Here is a 23,567-nt window from a genome sequence, read left to right on the forward strand (position 1 = left end):
AATTTTGAAAGAAATGTGAAAGGGTCTTTAAGTAGCAATGTTAACTACGTTGGATTCTGGTTAATTGGGACACACCGGGACCAGTACATTTTGGCCTAATTAAGTGGCTGCCACAATTAGCTGAAGCTTCATGGAAATAGTATAAAAAGGTATTAAAAAATCAAAGTACCATTTAATTGAGGAAAACTCTGACCTCAAGCCTTTGCTGCCTTGTGATTATAGCCACTCGTGGGGAAGGCTTTGGGAGTAAACCTTAAAGAAAATCCGGAGCTTGAGTCCCAAAGGTGGTCTTACATTTGTCAACGTTGACTGGCGACTCCTGAGCCGCTGCTGGTGCCGAACTATTGGTCTCTGCTGTTTCTTTTTAAAATCTTTTTATTAAATAAGTATACAAAAGGTAAGCCATATAGGCACTAATACACTGTTAGAATATAATAAAATTACAGGAGATATTAAAACAGAAAAGAAATGATACAATGTAATTTAAACATAAAATAATAAGGTAACATAATAGTATGCTAATTTTTATATATATATATATCAATAGAAAAAGGAACCCTCCCAAAAAAAACCCCAAAAAAACCACCGTGCAACTAAACTAAAAGCAAGGCAAAGCAATGGGCTAACTTGGAAACAAGTAGAGTTAAAAGACTTAAAATCACGTCCTCAAACCCGACCTCCATTAAAAACAGTAGAAAAGAACAAGAAGGGAATATAAATATGGAGCAAAAAGGGGAAGAAAAAAAAATTACATTAAATGAAAATATTGAATAAAAGATCTCCAGGTCTGTTCAAATTTAAGTGAGGAATCATAAAGATTGCTTCTAATTTTCTCCAAATTCAAGCATAATATCGTCTGAGAAAACCAAAAAAAGGTAGATGGAGCATTAAGCTCTTTCCAATGTTGTAAGATACATCTTTTCGCCATTAAAGTAAGAAATGCAATCATTCTACGGGCTGAAGGAGAAAGATTACTGGAAGTTTTAGGTAATCCAAAGATAGCAGTAATAGGGTGAGGAGAAATATCTATATTCAATACCTTTGAGATAATATTAAAAGTGTCTCTCCAAAAAGTTTCCAGAGTAGGACAAGACCAAAACATATGAGTTAGAGAGGCTATCTGCCCCAGACATCTATCACAAAAAGGATTAATATGAGAATAAAAACGAGCTAATTTATCTTTGGACATATGTGCTCTATGAACAACTTTAAATTGAATCAGGGAATGTTTAGCACAGATAGAGGAAGTATTGACTAATTGTAAAATCTGCCCCCAGTCATCCACGGAAATGATAGAACCCAATTCCTGTTCCCAATCTACCCTAATCTTATCAAATGGAGCTTTCCTAAGTTTCATAATAATATTATAAATCATAGCCGATGCACCTTTCTGACATGGATTAAGGTTAATTATAGTATCTAAAATATATGTAGGAGGAAGCATTGGAAAGGAAGAGAGTATAGTACTTAGGAAATTCCTAACTTGTAGATATCTGAAAAAAATGTATTCTTGATAAATTATATTTATTAGATAATTGTTCAAAAGACATAAGGGAACCATCTAAAAATAAATCCAAAAACCGTGAAATACCCTTAGTCTTCCAAATTTGAAACGCACGATCCGTGAAAGAGGGAGGGAAAAATATGTTACCTAAAATAGGAATCGCTAGCCCAAATTTTTGAGTCAACTTTATCAAAAAAAAGATTTTGGAAAAATCGGTAATGCCTGAAATATATATAAAAATTTTGGCAAAAAAAACATCTTAACTGCATTAGTACGACCAATCAAAGTTAAATATAATGGAAACCATTTAGATGAAAGTTGAGTAATATGGTCAATTAAGGGTAAAAAATTAATCTTAAATAAATCTTTGTGTTTACAAGTAACTTTAATCCCAAGATATGAAAAATAATTATTAATGAATTTAAACGGAAAGTTGTGATATAAGGGAAGTTGTTTATTAATCGGGAAAAGTTCACTCTTACTAAGATTTAATTTATAACCTGAAAAAAGACTAAATTGTGCTAATAAATCTAAAACAGCAGGGATGGATTTTTGAGGATTAGAAATATATAAAAGTAAGTCATCAGCATAGAGTTGATATTTTATGGGACTTTAAGCCCCGAGTTATCCCAGTAATATTTGGAGATTCTCGAATGGCAATTGCAAGAGGTTCTAATGCAGTATCAAATAATAAAGGACTAAGAGGACAGCCTTGTCGAGTACCTCGAAAAAGAGGGAAGGTCTCTGCTGTTTGCTTGGATTCATCAGTTGCATGGAGAGGGGGAGCCTACTGCATGGGCAACAACTTGCTCTCCAAATCTAACTGCTCTGGTTTGTGTACTGGTTTGCGTATCAACTGAACGTAGACAACTAGAGTGAAATATCCATGGTTGACCGCGACCAATGGAGGGCCTCAGAAAAGAAAAAAATACAGTGCAGACACCTAGTGTAGAAAATAGGCTACCTTCATAGAATGCTATTGATGATATCATCCTCCAAATCTGCATTTTCATTGGAACACTCAAGAAGATTGTCAATACCTTCAAATTCTTTGTACTTCCTAACTTTTTGAAGTAGTGAAATCATTTCATTTTCATTCCTGGCTGTTTCTGGCATCTTCAAGTCTGAATGCTTAAAACTATTATGAGCAAAATAGTTCTGAATTGACGTAGTGTTTATTTCTACCAATAATCAGTGACAAAAATCACTGCTTTTTGAACATAAGCACACACAATTGATACTAACTGAAAACTCTTTGCTGTAATTAATGGCCACACAAGTCAATTGGTCTAACGCTTGTTAGAAGTTGTTCAACAACAGTCTTCTGCCCCAATTAAGTGGCATAGTGTCCCAAATAAACTAAAGGAATCTTGGCTATTTTCTCGATTAGTTTTTGTTCTTTAAGAGTTTCCCACATTAAGTGGCTGCCCTGATCAACTGATGGCCCAATTAAATGGAATGCATTGTACTTCCTTTTCCATAGATGCTGATTGACCTGCTTTGTGTTTCCAACATGTTTCCAGATATCTGGCATTTGTAGTTTTATGATTTTCGTTTTATTGGCACTTGTAATTTGGAGTACTCTCTGAGATAGATTTAAAAAGTTTTACCATCAACATACAGGTGCACATTCCTTTATCCGAAATTCTGAAATCCAAAAAGCTCCGAAAACTGAAGTTTTTTTTCGCCAACAGCTGACGTCACTCAGGTGTGACGTTACAGCAATAGCAGAGGCGACCAGACATCAGTCGTGGCTTAGCGCTCATACTGGTTACATGTGCATTTGCTGTTCGCTGATATTTTGTGTTCACTGTTGACTTTGTGTTTAATTTCACTGTGAAAATGTCAGAAGGAGCTGCTGATACCCCTATGGGTAACAATGAGAAAAAGAGAAGGAAGCATCTATCATTACCAATAACGCAGAAAGTGGAGTTATTGCAGAAGCTTGATCGTGGTGTGTGTGTGTGCGGCATCTTACTGAAGAAAATAGTGTCGGAACTACCACTGTATATGATTTAAATAAACAAAGACAAGTTACTGAAGTTTTATAGTGACAGTGACGTTCTACATTTATTCCAATAAGTCATTTACCATGTGTTTGATTTGGTTAGTTTGAAGCTGTATACTTTTATATTTTATTGAATGTTTTCGTTGGAAATAAAATTTCTTCTTGTCATTATTCCCTAAACAATACAGTATGACAATTATTTACATAGCATTTACATTGTATTAGATATTATAAGTAATCTAGAGATGATTTAAAGTATACGGGAGGATGTGCGTAGGTTTGGTGCGCCACTGGGTCCTAAAGTCCACTGCACTGAGACAGGTTAAATAAGGGACTTGAGCATGTATGTTTTTTGGTATCGGGGGTGGGGAGGAGGTTCTGAAATCCGAAAAATTCTGAATTCTGAAATGCAACTGGCCCCAAGAATTTTGGATAAGGGATTGCGGACCTGTATTAGCATAGAATGAATTTGCTTCCTTTGGAAGTCATTCTGTTCTAGTAAAGCGTTAAGCAGACAAGTTCCCTTTAAGCTTGGCACAGGCTCTGCCTTCTGAATGTGGTGTTTAAAACTGCAGATGAAAACAAAAAAACAAAGGAAGAAGATTGAGTTGTGAAAATAGTTTTAATTTATGGCCGTGAGCTGATCTTAAGTTCTTCATGATCATTGAAACAAATAAATTGATTCACTACTAAATTCCTGTATTGTCTGCTTTATTTTCTTCCTTATTGAGGAATAATTTTTTTAGTGCTGGGGACTTGATTTTTTCCCGCTCTGCTCTTTTTACTATGTATGTCATATTACAAGTTGTATTTAGTTTTTTTTTTAAAAACTTTCCAAATTTTTGAACAAACAAGCTAATAATTTGTGTATTAGTTGAATAAGAAAATTGCCTTTCTTTGTACTAATGATAGCTGTGGCTTATAGTTCCCAAAATCCAATAAAATACTGCCTTTGGATTGATGGTATCTTGAAAAGATAAGTTGAGTTCTTCTGACAAAAAAAAATTACTTCATTAGCTTTGTAATAAATTGTGAGTGATATAGATAAGAAATTTTGTGGTAAGGAATTTCATTTCCTGTGAAATATGATACCTGGTGTCACTTGGTATTCAAAGCTGGCCCCTATTGTGTTGTACTATTATTACTACACACTTGTTTATGTTTATCATTCATGTTTTGTGAGAGGAAATGAAAGAGAGGAGTCAAGATGGAATAGATTTAGTGTAAATTTTAAAGCACCAGAAATTAAACTTTCATAAACTTAATATGTGCTTGAGAATTTCAATGACACTGGATTCTTTGCTGATATTCAGTAGTAGACAGGGGCTTAGAAGGATGGATATTGTAAAATGCATTCGAGCAGTTTTAAACCAATGTGTAGAGAGTCTTGCTAGGAAAGGGGCTGTACTCAACCTTATCCTAGAGATTGGGGCAAGTGGTAGAAGTGTATAGAGAAACCATCTGGGTACAGTGACAAGGTTCAGTAAAACTTCAAGGCAGCTGCGGGTAAAAAAGAATGGTTGGCCCAAGAGTTAAGATCTTATATTTGGGAAGACTGATTTTAAAAGTAAAAAGCAGAACCTGGTAAAACTACACCTGTGCCAATCTCTGCAGCATCTGTTGACCCTGTGATTTCTGTGTTGGAGCCCGACTTCAGAACATCTTTCAAGACGGTGAACTCTGGCAAGGCGTCAGGCTCAGATGGTGTACCTGGCAGGGCACTGAAAACCTGTGCCAACTAACTGGCGGGAGTGTTCAAGGACATCTTTAATCTTACTGCTGCAGTTGGAAGTTCCCATTTGCTTCAAAAGGGTGACAGTCATACCAGTGCCCAAGAAGAGTAGGATGAGCTGTCTCAGTGACTGTTGCCCAGTTACACTCACATTTATTGTGATAGAGTTCTTTGAGAGGTTGGCGATGGCCATTATCAACTCCCTAAGCAAAGACCTGAACCTGCTGCAACTTGCGTATCACCACAATAGGTCTACAACAGATGCAGTCTCACTGAGCCTTGGACCATTTAGACTATAGCAATATCTATGTCAGGCTGCTGTTTATTGATTACAGCTCAACATTCAACACCATCGTACCCGCAGTACTAATCAACAAGCTTCAAAACCTGGGCCTCTGTTCCTTGCTCTACAACTGGATCCTTGACTTCCTCATTGGGAGACCCACAGTGTTATGTTTTGTAACTTCAAAACATTAAACTATTTCAAAGGAAGACATGGGAGTCTGAAATGTGAGTCTATCTTCATGTTTACTTTAAGTGAGGTGGGCATGTATCACATAGTAGTGTGCTGACATACAATATGCAATTCATGTAGTTATACACATAACCCATAATTATTTAAGTAAACAAAAATTCTTAATCAACCATTACAAGATTACTCAAATATTTCTGAAATATTAAATACACAGCACTGCTCCCTGGTTAGCTATGAACTCCAACTCAACTGAGAATGTATCTCAACTAGATACACAGTATACTATATAATGCAGCTATGATACAGACTTCCACAGCATTGTCCATTTTTAATTTAAATCCTGTGGAGGCTTTTTCACTCCTGTGGGATGACCTCTTTCCTAAATAGGGAGGTTAGATGAGACGTGGCTGTGAAAACTAATTCAGGTTCTGGGGCCTCCTCCATGGTGGTTGTATGAGTTGACTTTGAGACTGCAGGAAGTGGTTCTGACAGCTCTGACACCTTTCTCCTTCCTTTTTCTTTGTCTAGTTTGTGCATCTTGATTTCGGGAGGGTGCATTTAATTCACTGGAGTATTTTCTTATTAATACTTCTATTGCTCAATTTACGATCTGATCTCTCCTTTTGGTTTCCTCATCTGACAAATTCTGTTTTTGTATCTCCATTGACTCCTTTCTTTTTGGCCTTCCATTCATCTAGCTGGGCTTTGATTCTTTTACAAACAGCTCCCACTTGAAGTTCATGCATGCAGAGTAGATTCTGGTTCTTTATACTCACAAAAGCCGAATGCTTGCAACTTTTCTCAAGCTCCTTGAATTCTCTTCCAGCTTGAAACCAAGGCATGTTTTGCGAGTAACTGCCTGATTAATGTATCAGAAGCTTTCGTAGATATGTTACTTACAAAAACTGTAGGACCACTGCTTTTGTCACTTTCATAATTCCTTTGCGCAGATTGGTCCTTTCATGGTCCAGTATGTTTTCCAACCAGAGACACAGGTTGGCATCAACACCTGTTTGCTCTCTGTTGGGCAACTGTTCATGATGTATGGCATGGAGACAGTTGTAGCATCATTTCATATCCCTTTTGCCAATCACCTGTCCAGCTCTTGGCTCCATCCCTCTCCCTCCTGTCTTCTCCTATCATTTTGGATCTCCCCCTCCCCCCCTCCCACTTTCAAATCTCTTACTAGCTCTTCCTTCAGTTAGTCCTGACGAAGGGTCTTGGCCCGAAACGTCGACTGTGCCTCTTCCTAGAGATGCTGCCTGGCCTGCTGCGTTCACCAGCAACTTTGATGTGTGTTGCGTTCATTATACAGAGGTGGTTTTCTTGACAGAGCTCAACTAGCTGTGTCCCCCGTTCATCTGGTGTTCCTAAACCGTTGTTTCCCATGACTTCCTTATTCAGAGATGCTTGACCTACTTTTGCATTGAAATCACCTAAAATGAGCACAACATCAGTTTTCGGAGTATCATCAATGAGACCTTGCAAGTTGTTGTAGTGTCCCTCATGCTCTTCCTCCTTTGCATCACTAGTTAGTGAGTACTTGACAATGAGTGTGATTGGGAAAGGCTTGCATTGTATGCAGATGGACATTAGTCATTCATTCAGTGGGTTGTAGCCTAGTACTGCTTTAGCTATTTCTTGCTTCAAGATGAACGCAACACCTGCTCTTCCTCCTTTCTAAGATCCGGACTAGTACATTGTGTAGCTATTCTTTGTTGTAAAGTGACCTCTGTCAGACGATCTGATCTCTGTTATTCCAATGATATCGCAGCCAATTCTGCCAATTTCATCAATGAGGTGAAGTTTTTCTTGTGCTCCAACATGGAAAATGAGGCCAACAAAGGCAACAGCAAGATAGTTTATGCTGCAGTTAAAGAACTTACTGGCACCTTCACACGAAGAATTGGTGTAATCAAAAATGACGAAGGGAAAATTCTGACAGAAGATGCAGATGTGAGGGAAAGGTGGCTCGAGTACACCAAGAAACTCTATGAAATTCACGAGAAAGAAAACCGTGACAAAGCCATTGACTGGACAACACTAGAACATGAACCACAGCCACTACTATCAGAAGTAGAAAGAGCAATCGAGAAGATTAAAAAGAATAAAGCACCTGGTCCAGACAACACAATCCAGCAGAACTACTGAAAGCAACAGACACCTCAATGGTCCACACCTTGCACCGCATTGTCTGCGCCATCTGGAAGACTGGCAAATGGCCAACAGACTGGTGGAAATCAACCTGCATTCCAATTCCCAAGAAAGGGGACCTCCTGCAGTGCAGTAATTACAGAACAATTGCATTGATATCACACGCCAGCAAGGTTCTACTCATAATCATCCCTGAGATACTAAAGAAGTACATAGATAGAGAAATTGCACTCAAACAGGCTGGCTTCAGGAGTGGCCGAGGTACCAGGGACCAGCTCTTCAACATGTGCCCAATAATGGGGAAAATGAGAGAGGTGAATACCCCCTGTACATATGCTTCATAGACTACTTAAAGGAGTTTGACTCTGTCCAATACACCAAACTGTGGATGACAATGATTCAACTGGGCGTGGCACCACACCTAGTGGCTCTTCTAGAATCACTGTATGCTACGCAATCCTCCAGCCTTCGGACCACGTCTGGCGAGACTGAAGCATTCTGCAATGGGAAAGGAGTCCGCCAAGGCCGCATCCTTTCTCCACACCTTTTTAACATCTACACTGAGATGATCATGAGACTGGCAACTCCAGACAACACTGGCATTAAAATAGGAGGAAGAACCATCAGTAACTTGAGATACGCAGATGACACAGCCCTTCTAGCCACAACAGACGAAGACCTATAAGCACTACTCAATAATGTTGCAAAAGTCTCTGCTGAATTTGGATCGCTGATAAATGGCAAAAAGACCAAAGTTATGGTGATAAGCAAAACTGCAATTCAAGCTGACATCTACATCGGAAACGACAAGATCAAACAATTGTCCTTCTTGATGTATTTGGCGCAGAACTAAATGACACAAACGAATGCGGAAAGGAAATAAGGCAAAGGCTAGCAATGGCACGCACAAGCACAACCAAACTCTGGGGCAACTGGAAAGATAGATCTGTGAGCACTGACACCAAGATAAGCCTCCTCAGGGGTCTCGTCTGGCCAGTAACCCTATATGGCTGTGAAACATGGACCCTAAAAGCAGCTGATGAAAAGAAGTTGACAGCATTTGAGATGTGGACATACAGACGGATCCTCAGGGTGTCATACATTGGGAGGAGATCCAACAACTTCATCCTAGAAAAGATTGGTACGAAACCAGTACTCCTGGAAACTGTTATCCAAAGGAAACTTCACTATTTTGGACACATCTCAAGAACTGATGACACACTGGAATGCACTGTGCTTGAAGGCAGAGTAGAAGGAAGCCACTCCCGAGGCAGACAGAGGACAACCTGGATCGACAACATCAAGAAGTGGACCGGCCTCACCACCAGAGATGCAAGAGGTTTGACTGCCAACAGATCGCAGTGGAAGAAAGTGGTCACTGAGGCTCTGGCAGAGTATGGCATATGATGATGATGAGTTTTATTACAATGTACTACTGCTGCAGAACATTAAATTTCACGACATATGCCAGTGATTTTAAACCTGATTCTGATTCTGAAGTAGATTGAGAGGAGCTGCTAGAGAGAAAAACAGCATCCAATACGTTTGGTTAAGGGTAGGTGGGTAGTGTGTTTAAAAGCAAGGTAGCAAGAGCTCAATGCCAGTATTACCCTTAAAGGGTAAGAAACAAAATTGTAAATTTAAGGAACCTTGATTTATTGAAGGTTTGATCAGGAATACAAAGGAACCGTATGTACAGTGGTGCTAGAAAGTCTGTGAACCCTATGGAATTTTCTCTATTTCTGCATAAATATTAGATTAAATTATGAGAACACTCAGTCCTCTTTTATTGTCATTTAGAAATGCATACATGTATTAAGAAATGATACAATGTTTCTCTGGAGTGATATCACAGAAAACAAGACAGACCAAGAACTAACACTGACAGAACCACATAATTATAACATATAGTTACACCAGTGCAAAGCAATACCATAATTTGATAAAGAACAGACCATAAGCACAGTAAAAAAAAGGTCTCGATATAGATAGATAGATAGATGTACTTTATTAATCCCGAGGGAAATTTGGTTTTGTTACAGCCGCACCAACCAAGAATAGAGCGTAAATATAGCAATACAAAAAACTCCAACAATCAAACACCAAAATGCAAACTATGCCAGATGGAAAATAAGTCCGGGACCAGTGTATTGGCTCAGGGTGTCTGACCCTCCATGGGAGGAGCTGCACGTTCGATAGCCACAGGGAGGAACGACCTCCCGTGCCGCCAAGTGTTGTATCACAGTGGAATGTGGCCGAAGTCCAACAGTAAAAAGTTCAATATCCAGTCTGCAAACACGTTCCTCGATCGTAATATACCCCAGATTGCACCATCCGTTGTTAGCCAGAACAGTAAGCACCGAACTCCTTTACGCTTACCGCTCTCAGTGCACTTCCGGTCAGTCGGAATGGTATTACCCGCCGAACTCCCCTTCTCCAAAAGTCTGTGTTGTCTCGACCTGGTCCTCTTTTCTCGGCTTTGTGATCCCCCTCTGTTTTCCTCCGGATTTCAGCAGGGGTGTCCACCGCTCTGTTCGCTAAGCCAGCCGGTCTTTGCTGGTCCTTGAAATACACAATGCGACCTTGCTTCTGTCCCGCGTGTCGGGATGTAACCATTTCCAGCGCTAAAGAAAACCCAAATAAAACTCTCTCTACCAGCATGTTAGAGAGGGTGCAGCTTCGACGTGTTACCGTGAGAAAAAAAATACAAAGAATAACGTAAATTAAAAAGTAAGAAGAAGAAAGTAAGAATAGATCAGAACGGCTGTACCAGGCTGCATGCACGACCAGCGCATGACCTAAATGTGATCATGTCTTCATGCAAGTCCTAAAACTAGATACAGAGATCCCAATTAAATAAATAACACAAAAAACATACTTGTTCATTTATTTATCAAGAATAATTATCCAATATTATATGTATTTGTTGGAAAAGGTATGTGAACCTTTGCTTTCAGTAACTGGTGTGACCCCCTAGTACAGCAGTAAATTCAACCAAACATTTCCGGTAACTGTTCATCAGTTCTGCACATCAGCTTGGAGGAATTTTAGGTCATTCTTCCTTACAAAACTGCATCAACTTTGGGATGTTGTTGGGCTTCGTTCCACGAACTGCTTGCTCCAAGTCCTTCCACAACATTTCTATAGGATTAAGGTCAGGACTTCGACTCGGCCATTCCAGAACATTAATTTTCTTCTTTTTAATCCAGTCTGTTGTTGATTTACTCTTGTCTTGTTGCATTATACAACTTCAATGAATAAATGAACAAGTATACTGTTTTTGTGTTACTTATTTACTTCTGACCTTGTAAGGCATGAAAATGCCCGACGCAGGCCTCTCATGGTCTGAGTCGACGTTCTCTCCCCTCCCCTCCCTATTTAATTCTGTTCTCTTTATCTAGTTTTAGGTCTTGCGTGAAGATCTGATCACGTTTTAGCTCATATTTATGCAGAACTAGAGAAAATACTACTGGGTTCACAAAATTCATACCACCACTCTATGTCAGGTATAGGTGTTCTGGTTTTGAGTGAGTCCTTTGTGATTTATAAGGGGTGTAAGAGAGAATTTAAGAAATTAAGAGGGCAATAGGAGGACATGAAGGAACTTTGGCAAGCAGGGTTAATCCCAAATCTATGCAATGAAATGGAAGGCAGGATTATAACTGTTTTATCATGATAGGATTGGATTTTATAGCATTTAGCAAAAAAATTATTTTTGTGCCTTTGTCTTTTATCGGTTTCATCATTTAACGTGCTGCATAAACTTATTAAATGAATTTGATATTCCCGGGGCAGTAAACAAATAAAGTCTTATTTATGTTTTTCATTTTGCTTTGACATAAATACTTGTGTTATTAAAATGCTTGGTTGGTGATGCTATCTTCCACTTGTCTGTCTTCTTCACTATTGCTTTATTGTACTGAATTATTCCAGAACTTGAAGCATTTAATTAAATCTTGAACCAGTATAGAAATTTAGCTGATCCCATTTTAATATCTGCATAGTGCACAATTATCTCATGCGCAAAATCACAACTTGATTTAGAAAATTCTTTATTAAAATGTATTTTATCTAGGTGTAGTTGTAAGAAATTGGCTGGCTTTAACATGCTACAAATATCCTTCTCAAAGAATCGTAATGTTAGGATTAGTGTTTTTTCTGCAAATGTTGTTTTGTGCTTCCCATCTTTGCAATAGTTAATATTTTTCTTTTAAGATCTTCCAGTGAATGATGCACTAGTGTTCTTCTAAGTAGGTGAGGCAAAATACTATCTACAAAAATGAAAGTAAAGATTGGATTGCAAGCATTTTTGAAACAGCCTTTAATATAGGTTTGATTATTTCATAGAATAGAGCAGAATAAAAAAGATCAATCGTAAATTTGAAAAATGATAAAAGCTAAAATTATAAAAGTTATGGTTGAATTTTTATTATTTTGTTACTGAAATTTGTTTTTTGAACAGCTGATTAATGATTTATTCTAAGATTTAGCTTTGGGCAGACATTTCAGTGTACTGAAAAGGGATCTATTGCTTTTCCAGCATAAATGATGAATAAACTCTTCTCGGGTTTCCATCTTCAAATCTTTTGATGACAAACTCTGTCATCGTCATTAGGGATGATGCCTGTCTATCCCTTCTGATTGGTTAGTCCTCATCTAATTAGGTTTCCACTGTGCCATTTGGTTTACAGTCAAATTCTAGTTCTTTCTTAGAGCGAAACCTTCGTCTTCGTTAATTCTTTTCCTCTAGTTTTATTTCAATGGCTTCCTTCATTAGGTGGACCCAAAAGCCACTGACGTGGCACAGTAGTTTTGTATCTTCGAAATCAATCGTATGGCTATTGTGAATGCAGTGTTCTGCTACTGCTGATTTCTCTGGGTAACCCAAGCGGATATACCTCCTATGCTTTTTGACGTAGGTTTCCTCCATGGGCCTGTCTGGCTGATATATGGTGCTCCGCATTCACAGGGAATCCTGTAAACACCAGTTGTCCTGAGTCCGAGGTCAGTTAATAGACTAGACAGAGCAGGAGTTACCTGCATCTTCTTCAAACTGTCCACCATAACTGTGTTCTTCAGTGTAAGCTTACAGTAATTTGTGGACACCTCATGCTAATGAAATGAAAAGAACTGTAGACATTAAAAATAAAGAAATCAGAAAATAGTGAAAAAAAAATCAGGAGATCATGCAGTGTCAGTGAAAAGAGAGTTTGTCCTTCCTGTCTAAGGTTTCCTCAACCCCCACTGCAACTTAAAAATTAACTTGCTTTCTCATTCTAAATTCTGATGATCAGACATTGGGTCCATTTCTCTTTCCTCAGATGCTTGACTACTGGGTGTTTATAGCACTTTAGTTTTTATCCCTAATTTCTTGTTTTCTGTGCATGTGGAAATGTTGACAAGTTCCTTTTCTCAGATGCTTATCTCTAACTTTTAATTGTAGTTCCATATCTTAGATGGATCTTTGCATAGGTGGGGAGGTAATGTTTGTGGGGATAAGGAAGGTTAGTGCAGCTAAATCCATGGCCAGATAAGCTGTGTTCTATTTCAATGGAGGAGCAGGCTAGACAGGCCAGGTAGCCTATTCCAGCTCCTATTTCTTTTGTTCTTATTCACGAGATTCTGTATTGCTGGACATCCAGAGTAACACACACACAATGCTGAAGGAACTCAGCAAGTCAGGTAGTATCTATGGAAAGGAATAAGCAGTGAACATTTCAGGCTGAGACCCTTCATCAGGATTGGAAAGGAAGGGGGAGGACGCTAGATTAATAAAGTGAAACCTGGTCTGCTTAGTTTCTCCAGTATATTGTGCCTTGTGTTCTTATGTTATCTTGTTATACACACAAACTAATGGAAATAGTTTCTCCCACTCTTGTTAGTTTGTCCCATAGGTTCTTGAGGGCTTCATTCAAATCACCCTGTAATCTTCCTTGTACTAATGAATGCTGTGCTGGTTTGTGTATTCTCTTCTTGAAATTTAACCCCTAGAACTACTATTCTCTTAATTCTGCCTTGCTCTGCCTGCAGCATTACTATATTCACTCTAAGATGTGTGGCCAAAGCTACTTATTGTATATGTTTTAATACAGGATTGCCATAGCTATAGTATTACTTTTCCTGCTCTATTTTACAAAGAATAGCATTACATTAGCCTTTTATATAATTTTCTTCCCCTGTCCATCACATTTCAATTCTCCATTCCATTAATAGTAGGTCTGAATGCCTTCCACTTCCTTGAACAGACACCTAATCGGCTCCCCTCTACAAACAGCACACTCATTTGTCTGGCTGAACTTGTCCTAGCATTGAACAACTTCTCTAACAACTCCATTTATTTTCTGTAGTCAGAGGTTTGGCTTGGGGCTTGACACAAGCTATGACGACTATCTGTGAGGTATTTGGAACAGTCCATTTTTGTTCCTTGTCTTTTTCTGGTACATTAACAATGACATTGGTGTTGCTTTCTGTACTCATTGAACTCAAATTTCATCAGCCCACCATGTCCATGCCAACCATCACATAACAATCTAATTCCATTAATGAGCAGTTGGTCCATAGCTAATGATGCTTTGGCATTTCAACTGCACATCCTGATACACCTCTGTTGTGAGAATGCCTGCTCCACCACCTTCTTGGGCAGTGCAATCCAGGTTACAGCCACTCTCTTTGGTGGGGGGTGGGGGTGGGGGGGAGTCCATAAGATGCCCTCTAATCTTGTTATTCCTTACCTTAAATCTATGCCCTTTAGATTTAAGAACTTACATTGTAGTGAAAAAAATTTCACTGTCTATCCTATCTATGCTTTTCATATTCTTGTACACTACTGTCAGGTCCCCCTCATCCCCTCTGCTCTGTCAAAGCAAAATGAGCCTCTCTTCACAACTAAAACCTTCCATCCCAGACAACATCCTGGTAAATCTCCTCTGCACTCTCCAGTACAATCACATCCTTCATTGAAGACAATTTATGAAGATTTAAATCAAAGGAAATTAGTGCTTTTTAATTTTTTTTAGAGGATGGCCATAAAAGTGAAATGTGAACTAGACTATAAAATGCTGTACTATAACAGATGCCCATCAGAGTTAGAATATTATTTCAAAATTTTATTTGATGTTGACACCTATTGTTATTTCTACAGTTAAGAAATTAAGTTGAGGGTCTTGGAACCTCAGACATTGATATATACTTGTGCAAAGTATAATCCAGTTGCTGCCTAATTATTTATATAATTTCTTGACTTTTTCACAAATTAAAGGATATTTACTTGCATAATACCTTTTACATCTTCCAGAAAGCCCCAAAGTACTTTATAGTCAGTAAAATATTTTCTACTATAGTCATTGGTGTCCATGGGATTAGAATGTCCTGATTTTTTTTTTACATCTACGACATTTTCTTCATTATATGTTGTGTTGAATGATGTGGGCAATCATGTACTTTGACCATGATTGTTCTTGGAATTTTTTGTTCTACAGAAGTGGTTTGCCATTGCTTATTTCTGCTTATTACAAGACAAGTGACCCCAGCCATTATCAGTCTTCAGAGTTTGTCTACCTGGTGTCAGTGATCGCATAACTAGGACTTGTGATATGCACTAGCTGCTCATATGACCATCCACCACCTGCTCCCATGGCTTCACGTGACCCTGATTGGGGGAGGGCTAAGCAGGTACTACACCTTGCAGGCTAGTGGAAGGAAGGAGTGCCTTACCACCCTTCCATTCCTTTCCACCCCACTTCCTTTCCACCCCGCCTCCTAGCGTCTACAACATGGAGATTAAATCATCATAGTGGTATGAAAGTGTAAGGGTATTAAAAGAATTGAACATGTTAAAATTTTTTCTAAAGTATTGTACATTTTATTAAAGTGCAGTATTTGGTTTCTTTAACAAATGGCTTGTATGCAATGTTAAAGACAAGTTTGAAATTGAATGACCATGGCTGGCTATTACTATTGAATGTGACTGTAGACTTGATACAGTCCCATAATTAGTTTATAGATGCTTAATATAGTAATCTGCAGCTATTAGTTTTAATGGAAGCATTAGTTCATTTATGCCAATAATTTCATTTTCTAACCTGTGTTCCTATATGTAATTAGTGTCATAACGAAATTCAGATACTACTTTGAATGTTTATGTCTCCATTGGCTGTTGTGATTCTATTTTGTAATAAGCATTGCTTTCATCTTAAAATAAATTACGTTTGTATTTCACAATGCACCCAGTGCTTTTATTGAAAATTAGATACAGTATCCTGGGGATAGTCAGTGTTTGGAATCTGAGCATTTTGGTTGTTTTATGGTCTGCATAACGGGCTTTCTATACAGACAATCTTCATTGTCAACAGTTGATCTTTTTTTTTTGAAAATAGTTACACTTTTTTCTTTCTCATCCTCGCAGTCTGTGTTTCTGCTATTATATAAGGGGTAAACTAACATGACAGGGATATGGGAACCAGTATGCTAGAGCTGAGGATGAGCCAGCACATTTACAAGTAGATGATGTAATATGTAATATGACAGTAAGGATGGATATGCCAGTAATTGGGTAGAACTGCAGACAGGGCGCAGAGTTAAGTTGTACCACAGAGACAAAATTTATAAAGGCGAAGAATGCAGGACTGAAGGTGCTGTATTTAAATACATGTAAGAATTTGGAGTAAGGTGGACAAACTTGTAGCGCAATTACAGATTGGCCGGTTTGACTTTGGGAGCATCACTGAGTCATAGCTGAAAGAAGGTCATATTTGGGAGCTTAACATCAAAGGATGTACTTAGTATTGAAAGGATACAGCTTTCACGGGGAACAAGGCAAGGCTGTCCATTAAGTCCTTTGTTGTTTAATTTAATATTAGAACCCCTTGCTATTGCTCTTCGTGAGGCTAAAAATATCCATGGGATATTTGTGAATGAGACCATGCATAAGGTCTCTCTTTATGCTGATGATTTATTGGTTTATATATCTAACCCTGACGAATCCATTCCTGCCCTGTTAAAATTATTTAATCAATTCGGAGGTTTTTCAGGATATAAAATTAATTTTAGTAAAAGTGAATTATTTCCTTTAAATGATTCTGTTTCTATATATGATAATACTCCTTTCAAAGTTTCAGACTCTTTTAGATATTTAGGTATTATAATTACTAAAAAATATAAGGATCTTTATAAAGCTAATTTTGTTCCCTTAGTAGACTCTATGAAGTATTTATTTAGTAGATGGAGTCCACTTACATTTTCATTTGTTGGTCGTATTCATATAGTTAAAATGATGATTCTACCGAAATTTTTATATTTATTTCAGAATATTCCTGTTTTTTTGACTAGGAAGTTTTTTGATCGGATTGATTCTTTTAATTTATCTTTTATTTGGAATAATATAAGACCAAGAATTAGTAAATGTCATTTACAAAAATTGAAAAAGGATGGAGGTCTTGTTTTGCCTAATTTTAGAATGTATTATTGGGCTGTTAATCTGAGATATATGTCTTTTTGGTTATACTGGGTTGATAAGACTGATCGGCCAATTTGGGTAGACCTGGAACTAAAAGTTGTAAAACAGTTTTATTTAACTTCGTTATTGGGGGCTCCTTTACCTATGCAATTAGGTAAAGTTATTAATTTAAACTTATATCCTATGGTTAAGTATTCTTTACAAATTTGGCTCCAGTTCCGCAATTCTTTTAATCTTACAAAATTTAAACTTTGTAGTTTAATTTACCGAAATTACTTTTTTAAGCCTTCTTTGAGTGATCCAATTTTTCTACTTTGGAAAATAAAGGTATTAATTATTTTTTGGATTTATTTAAAGAAGGTAGATTGATGTCCTTTGAACAATTAACTGATAAATATTCTCTTTCATATTCACACTTTTTGCAATACCTTCAAGTTAGACATTTTTTACAAAAATATTTAAGTAATTTCCCTTACATTTTGGAGGCTGACCTGTTAGATACTATTATGAGTATGAATCCTTTGAATAAGGGTTCTATTGGAAAAATTTATAATTTATTATTACAATGGGATAAGCGTCCTTTGTCTAAGATTAAACAGGATTGGGAAAAGGAACTTAATTTGACTTTTATGAAGGAGGATTGGATGCGGATATTGAAGTTGGTTAACCTTTCAATTTGTGCTAACCATTCATTGATTCAATTTTAAATTGTACATCGTTATCATTTGACAAAGGAGAGACTTTCTAAAATTTTTCCTAATGTTGATATTGTGATAGATGTAAAACTGAGATAGCTACACTGATACATATGTTTTGGTCTTGTTCTATATTGGAACAGTTCTGGAAGTCGGTTTTCTCAACAATTTCTAAAACACTTAAAATTAATTTACAACCTAACAAATTAACTGTGCTTTTTGGAATAGTTCCTCAAAATATTCATGGTATTTCTGTGTCTGACCAACATGTTATTGCATTTGTTACATTGATAGCTAGGAGGGCCATTTTGTTGAAGTGGAAGGATACATCAGCTCCCACTTTGTCACAATGGTTCTCTCAAGTGATGCTATGTCTTAGTTTGGAGAAAATTAGAAGTCGAACCGTTGAACCTTTATTTGATTTTGAGAAAAGATGGGGCTCATTTGCTTGTTATTATTTGAGTTAATTGATATAATTCTTCCACGATCTAATTGTAAACTCTTTTAGTATATTTTCTTTTCTTGCTGGCGGTTTGATGTTTATTTTTAGAAGCTTTTTGTATGACGCATGGCTCCGGGGTTGTACACCTAATGGGTTCTCTTTTTTTTTCTCACTTTCCTGCTTAGTAGGTTTTGTTTTTGTTATCACAAAATTTTGTTTTCAATCTTTAAGATGATGGGTTTTTTTGAGGCATTGTAAGTGTTGTTACTTCGATGTGCTCATGTTATTTTTCCTATATATATAATATATACACCCACATACACACAATAAAAAGATTTGAAAAGAAAGAAAGAAAGGATAGGTGGTGGTGTGGCTGTATTGGTAAGAGATGGAAGTACATCTTTAGAAAGAGGTGAGATATGGTCAGAGAATGTTGATTCTTTGTGGGTGGAGTTAAGAAACTGCAAGGACAAAAAAAAACATTATGGGAGTCATATATAGGCCTCCAAATAGTAGCCAGGATGTGAGGTTGAGATTGCAAAGGGAGCTGGAAAGGGCATGTAATAAGGGTAATGACACAATTGTAATGGGGGACTTCAACATACAAGAGGATTGGGAAAATCAGTTCGGTGTTGGATCTCAAGAGAGAGAATTTGTTGAACACCTATGAGGTGGCTTTTGAGAACAGCTTGTGCTCGAACCTACTAGGGGAAAGGCTGTCGTAGATTGGGTGTTGTGTAATAACCCAGATTTATTAGTCAGCTTAACGTAAAGGAATCCTTAGGAGGCTGTGATTATAATGATTGAATTCGTACTGCAATTTGAGAGGGAGAAGTAATAGGTTACATGTATCAGTATTGCAGTGGAATAAAAAAATTACAGAGGCATGAGAGAGGAGCTTTCCCAGGTGGATTAGAGGGAGATACTGGCAGAACAGAGGAGGCTGAAGTTTCTGGAAACAGTTCACAAGGCATAGAATAGATTTGTCCCACAGAGGAAGTGGTTCTCAGATGGCAGAACTAGACAACCATTGCTGTTATTGGAAGTTAAGGACTGCATAAAAGCCAAGGGAAGGGCATATAAGGTAGCAAAAGTGAGTGGGAAATTGGGTGATTGGGAATCTTTTAATCCAACTAAAAAACTAGAAGAAGCTTTTAAGAGGAGAAAAGATGAAATATGAGGGCAAACTAACTGATAATATAAAGAAGGATACTAAAAGTTTTTTTCTAAAAGAATAAAAGAGAGGTGAGAACTGATATTGGACCACTGGAAAATGATGCTGGTGAGGTAGTAATGAGGGTCAACAAAATGGCAAATGAACTTAATAAGTACTTTGCTTCATTCTTTACCGTGGAAGACAATAGCTGTATGCCAGAGGTCCATGAGTGTCAGGGAGCGGGAATGAGTGCCATTGCTATTACAAAGGAAAATGTGCTGGGCAAACTGTAAGGTCTTAAGGTGGATAATCACCTGGACCAGATGGGCTACATCCTAGAGTCCTGAAAGAGGTTGCTGAAGAGATGATGGATGTATTGGTCACAATCTTTCTGGCATGGTCCTGGAGGACTGGAAAATTGCAAATGACTCTCCACTCCTTAAGAAGGGAAGTAGACAAAAGACAGGAAATTATGGGTCAGTTAGCCTAACCTCAGTTGTTGAGAAAGCGTTAGGTTGGTAAGTTGATGGAAAAGATCCTGAGAGGCAGGAATTATGAACATTTGGAGAGGCGTAATATGATTAGGAATAATTAGCATGGCTTTGTCAAAGGCAGGTGGTGCCTTACGAGCCTAATTGAATTTTTTGAGGATGTTACTAAACACGTTGATGAAGTTAGAGCAGTAGATGTAGTGTATATGGATTTCAGCAAGGCATTTGATAAGGTATCCCATACAAGGCTTATTGAGAAAGGAGGCATGGGATCCAAGGGGACCTTGCTTTGTGGATCCAGAACTGGCTTGCCCACAAAAGGCAAAGAGTGGTTGTAGACGGGTCATATTATGCATGGAGGTCGGTGAACCAGTGATGTGCCTCAGGGTTCTGTTCTGGGTTCCCTTCTCTTCGTGATTTTTATAAATGACCTGGATAAGGAAGTAGAGGGATGGGTTAGTAAATTTGCAGATGACACAAAGGTTAGGGGTGTTGTGGATAGTGTGGAGGGCTGTCAGAGGTTACAGCGGGACATCGATAGAATACAAAACTGGGCTGAGAAGTGGCACATAGAGTTCAACCCAGATAAGTGTGAAGTGGTTCATTTTGGTAGGTCAAATATGATGGCAGAATATAGTATTGAAGGTAAGACTCTTGGCAGTGTGGAGGATCAGAGGGATCTTGGTGTCCAAGTCTATAGGACAATCAAAGTTGCTGCGCAGGTTGACTCTGTGGTTAAGAAGGCGTACGGAGCATTGGACTTCATCAACCATGAGATTGAGTTTAAGAGACGAGAGGTAATGTAGCTATATAGGACTCTGGTCAGACCCCACTTGGAATACTGTGCTCAGTTCTAGTCACCTCACTACAGGAAGTTATGTGGAAACTATAGAAAGGATGCAGAGGAGATCTACAAGGATGTTGCCTGTATTGGGGGGGCAAGTCTTATGAGGAAAGGTTGAGTGAACTCGGCCTGTTCTCCTTGAAGCGGCGAAGGATGAGAGGTGACCTGATAGAGGTGTATAAGCTGATCAGGGGCATTGATCGTATGGATAGTCAGAGGCTTTTTCCCAGGGCTGAAATGGCTATCACGAGAGGGCACAGTTTTAAGGTGCTTGGAAGTTGGTACAGAGGAGATGTTAGGAGTATGTTTTTTTACACAGAGAGTGGTGAGTGCATGGAATGGGCTGGTGGAGGTGGATACGATAGGGTCTTTTAAGAGACTCCTGGATAGGTACATGGAACTTAGAAAAATAGAGGGCTATGGGTAACCCTAGCTAATTTCTAAAGGAAGTACATGTTCGGCACAGCAATGTGGGCTGAAGGGCCTGTATTGTGCTGTATGTTTTCTATGTTTAAGGACAAGTTTTCAGGATACTTGGGGACTAATGATAAAATAAGTCAAAGTCGGCATGGTTTCTGTAAAGGGAAATCTTGCCTGACAAATCTGTTGGAATTTTTCGAGGAAGTAACATCCAGGGTGGACAAAGGAGAGGCAGTGGATATCATTTACTTGTATTTTCAGAAGGTATTTAATAAGGTGCCTCACATGAGGCTGCTTAAGATAAAATCCTATGGTGTTACAGGAAAGATATTGGCATGAGTAGAGGAATGGCTGACAGGCAGGAGGCAATGAGTGGGAATACTGGGGGCCTTTTCTGGTTGGCTGTTAGTGATTAGTGTTGTTCCTCTGGGGTCAGTATTGAGACCACTACTTTTCACATTGTTTGTTGATGATTTAGATAGTGGAATTGATGGCTTTGTAGCAAAGTTTGCAGATGATATGAAGATGGGTGGAGCAGAAGATGGTGCTGAGGAAGCAATGCGATTGCAGCAGGACTTAGACAGGTTGGAGGATGGGCAAACAAATGGCAGATGGATACAGTGTTGGGAAATGTATGAAAATGCATTTTGATGGAAAGGACAATAGTATGGACGGTTACCTAAATGGAGAGAAAATGCAAACAGCAGGGGTGCAGAGGGACTTAAGATTCCTCGTGCAACACTCGCAGAAAGTTAATTTATAGGTTGAGTCTGTGGTAAAGAAGGCAAATGCAATGTTGACATTTATTTCAAGGGGATTAGAATATAAGAATAAGGAGATAATGCTGAAGGTTTATAAGACACTAGTCAGACTGCACTTGGGAGTATTGACAACAGTTTTGGGCCCCATATCTCAGAAAGGATGTGTTGTCATTGGAGAGAGTCCAGAGGAGGTTCATGAGGATAATTCTGGGAATGAAGGGGTTAACATATGAGGAGTGTTTGGCAGCTTTGGGCCTGTACTCACTGGAATTTAGAAGAATGTGTGGGGATCTCATTGAAACCTAACGAACATTGAAAGAACTAGATAAGGTGGATGTGGAGAGGATGTTTCCTCTGTTGGAGGTATCCAAAACTAGAGGGCACAACTTCAAAATTGAGAGGCAACCTTTTAGAACAGAAGAAAGGAGGATTTTTTCTTTAGCTATGGAGTGGTGAATCTGTGGAATGCTGTGCCATGGACTGCGGTGGAGGCCAAGTCCAGAGGTATATTCAAAGTGGAAGTTGATAGGTTCCTGATTGATTGGGGCATCAAGGGATATGGTGAGAGGGCAGGTGTATGGAGTTTAATGGGATCTTGGATCAGCCATGATGAAATGACAGAGCTAACTTGATGGACTGAATGGCCTCATTCTGCTTCTATGCCTTTTGGTCTTATGGTAAAAATGTGAAATAATGAAAAAAAGGTCAGGGTCACTTGCATTTACTTCAGTCTTTAAATTTTGAGCAGTTATCTACAGGGCATATGATTAAGTATTGTTCAGCATATTTATTATGTCTTTGCAGACATCAGTCAATGAGAATCTTCAGAAGGAGTCGCTGAAGAAAAGAATGATGAAGCAGGTACAGCATCATACATACTTAAGTGGCAATAGCATGCATTGTTAACAATTTTAAACAAATTTGTTATTAACGAATTATGATTATTCAATTAAATAAAATAGAATTTCAGTACAGCTGGTATAAAATGGGTATTGAAATTTAAATTTCAAACATTTCATCTGTGGCTATGTTACAAGTATGAAGGGGAAAAGATGGAGAATTGAAAGTAAATATAAACAATTGCAAGAAAATCTAAACTAAAATAGAATCCTATAGCATGGTAGGTTGGTTTAATTTGTATTGCATTTATGTTCAGTGATTAAATCTGCCCATAATGAGATGCAAAATAGATGCTATACTTGATCTTAAAAACAATTAAGTTTGTAAAAATTAGCTTTAAAAATCAGTTGTCTGTTTTTAACCTCTGTTTCCATTCACTGAAATATAACCTGCAAAATTCTAAATGGCAGTTGTATACAGAGATCATGGCTGCAGTGTCATTGTCACTGATCTCCATGGAATATAGAACAAAAGACCACCAACATCAGTGGTAGACTGATATGAATGAAGGAAAAGTGGGAGGAGGTATAT

General features: G+C 38.1%; 1 protein-coding gene across 1 annotated transcript in view; it reads left to right on the forward strand.

Annotated features, from left to right (window-relative positions):
- The window catches only part of nsrp1 (nuclear speckle splicing regulatory protein 1), a 55,924-nt gene that overhangs the window by 16,753 nt on the left and 15,604 nt on the right, over nt 1–23,567 (forward strand). Inside the window, exon 3 of the mRNA XM_072243058.1 lies at nt 22,941–22,997. Within this exon, the coding sequence (XP_072099159.1) occupies nt 22,941–22,997 (57 nt within the window). The remainder of the gene's footprint in view (nt 1–22,940; nt 22,998–23,567) is intronic.

Source organism: Mobula birostris, chromosome 25 (genome assembly GCF_030028105.1).
Source record: "Mobula birostris isolate sMobBir1 chromosome 25, sMobBir1.hap1, whole genome shotgun sequence".
Taxonomy (NCBI): Eukaryota; Metazoa; Chordata; class Chondrichthyes; order Myliobatiformes; family Myliobatidae; genus Mobula; species Mobula birostris.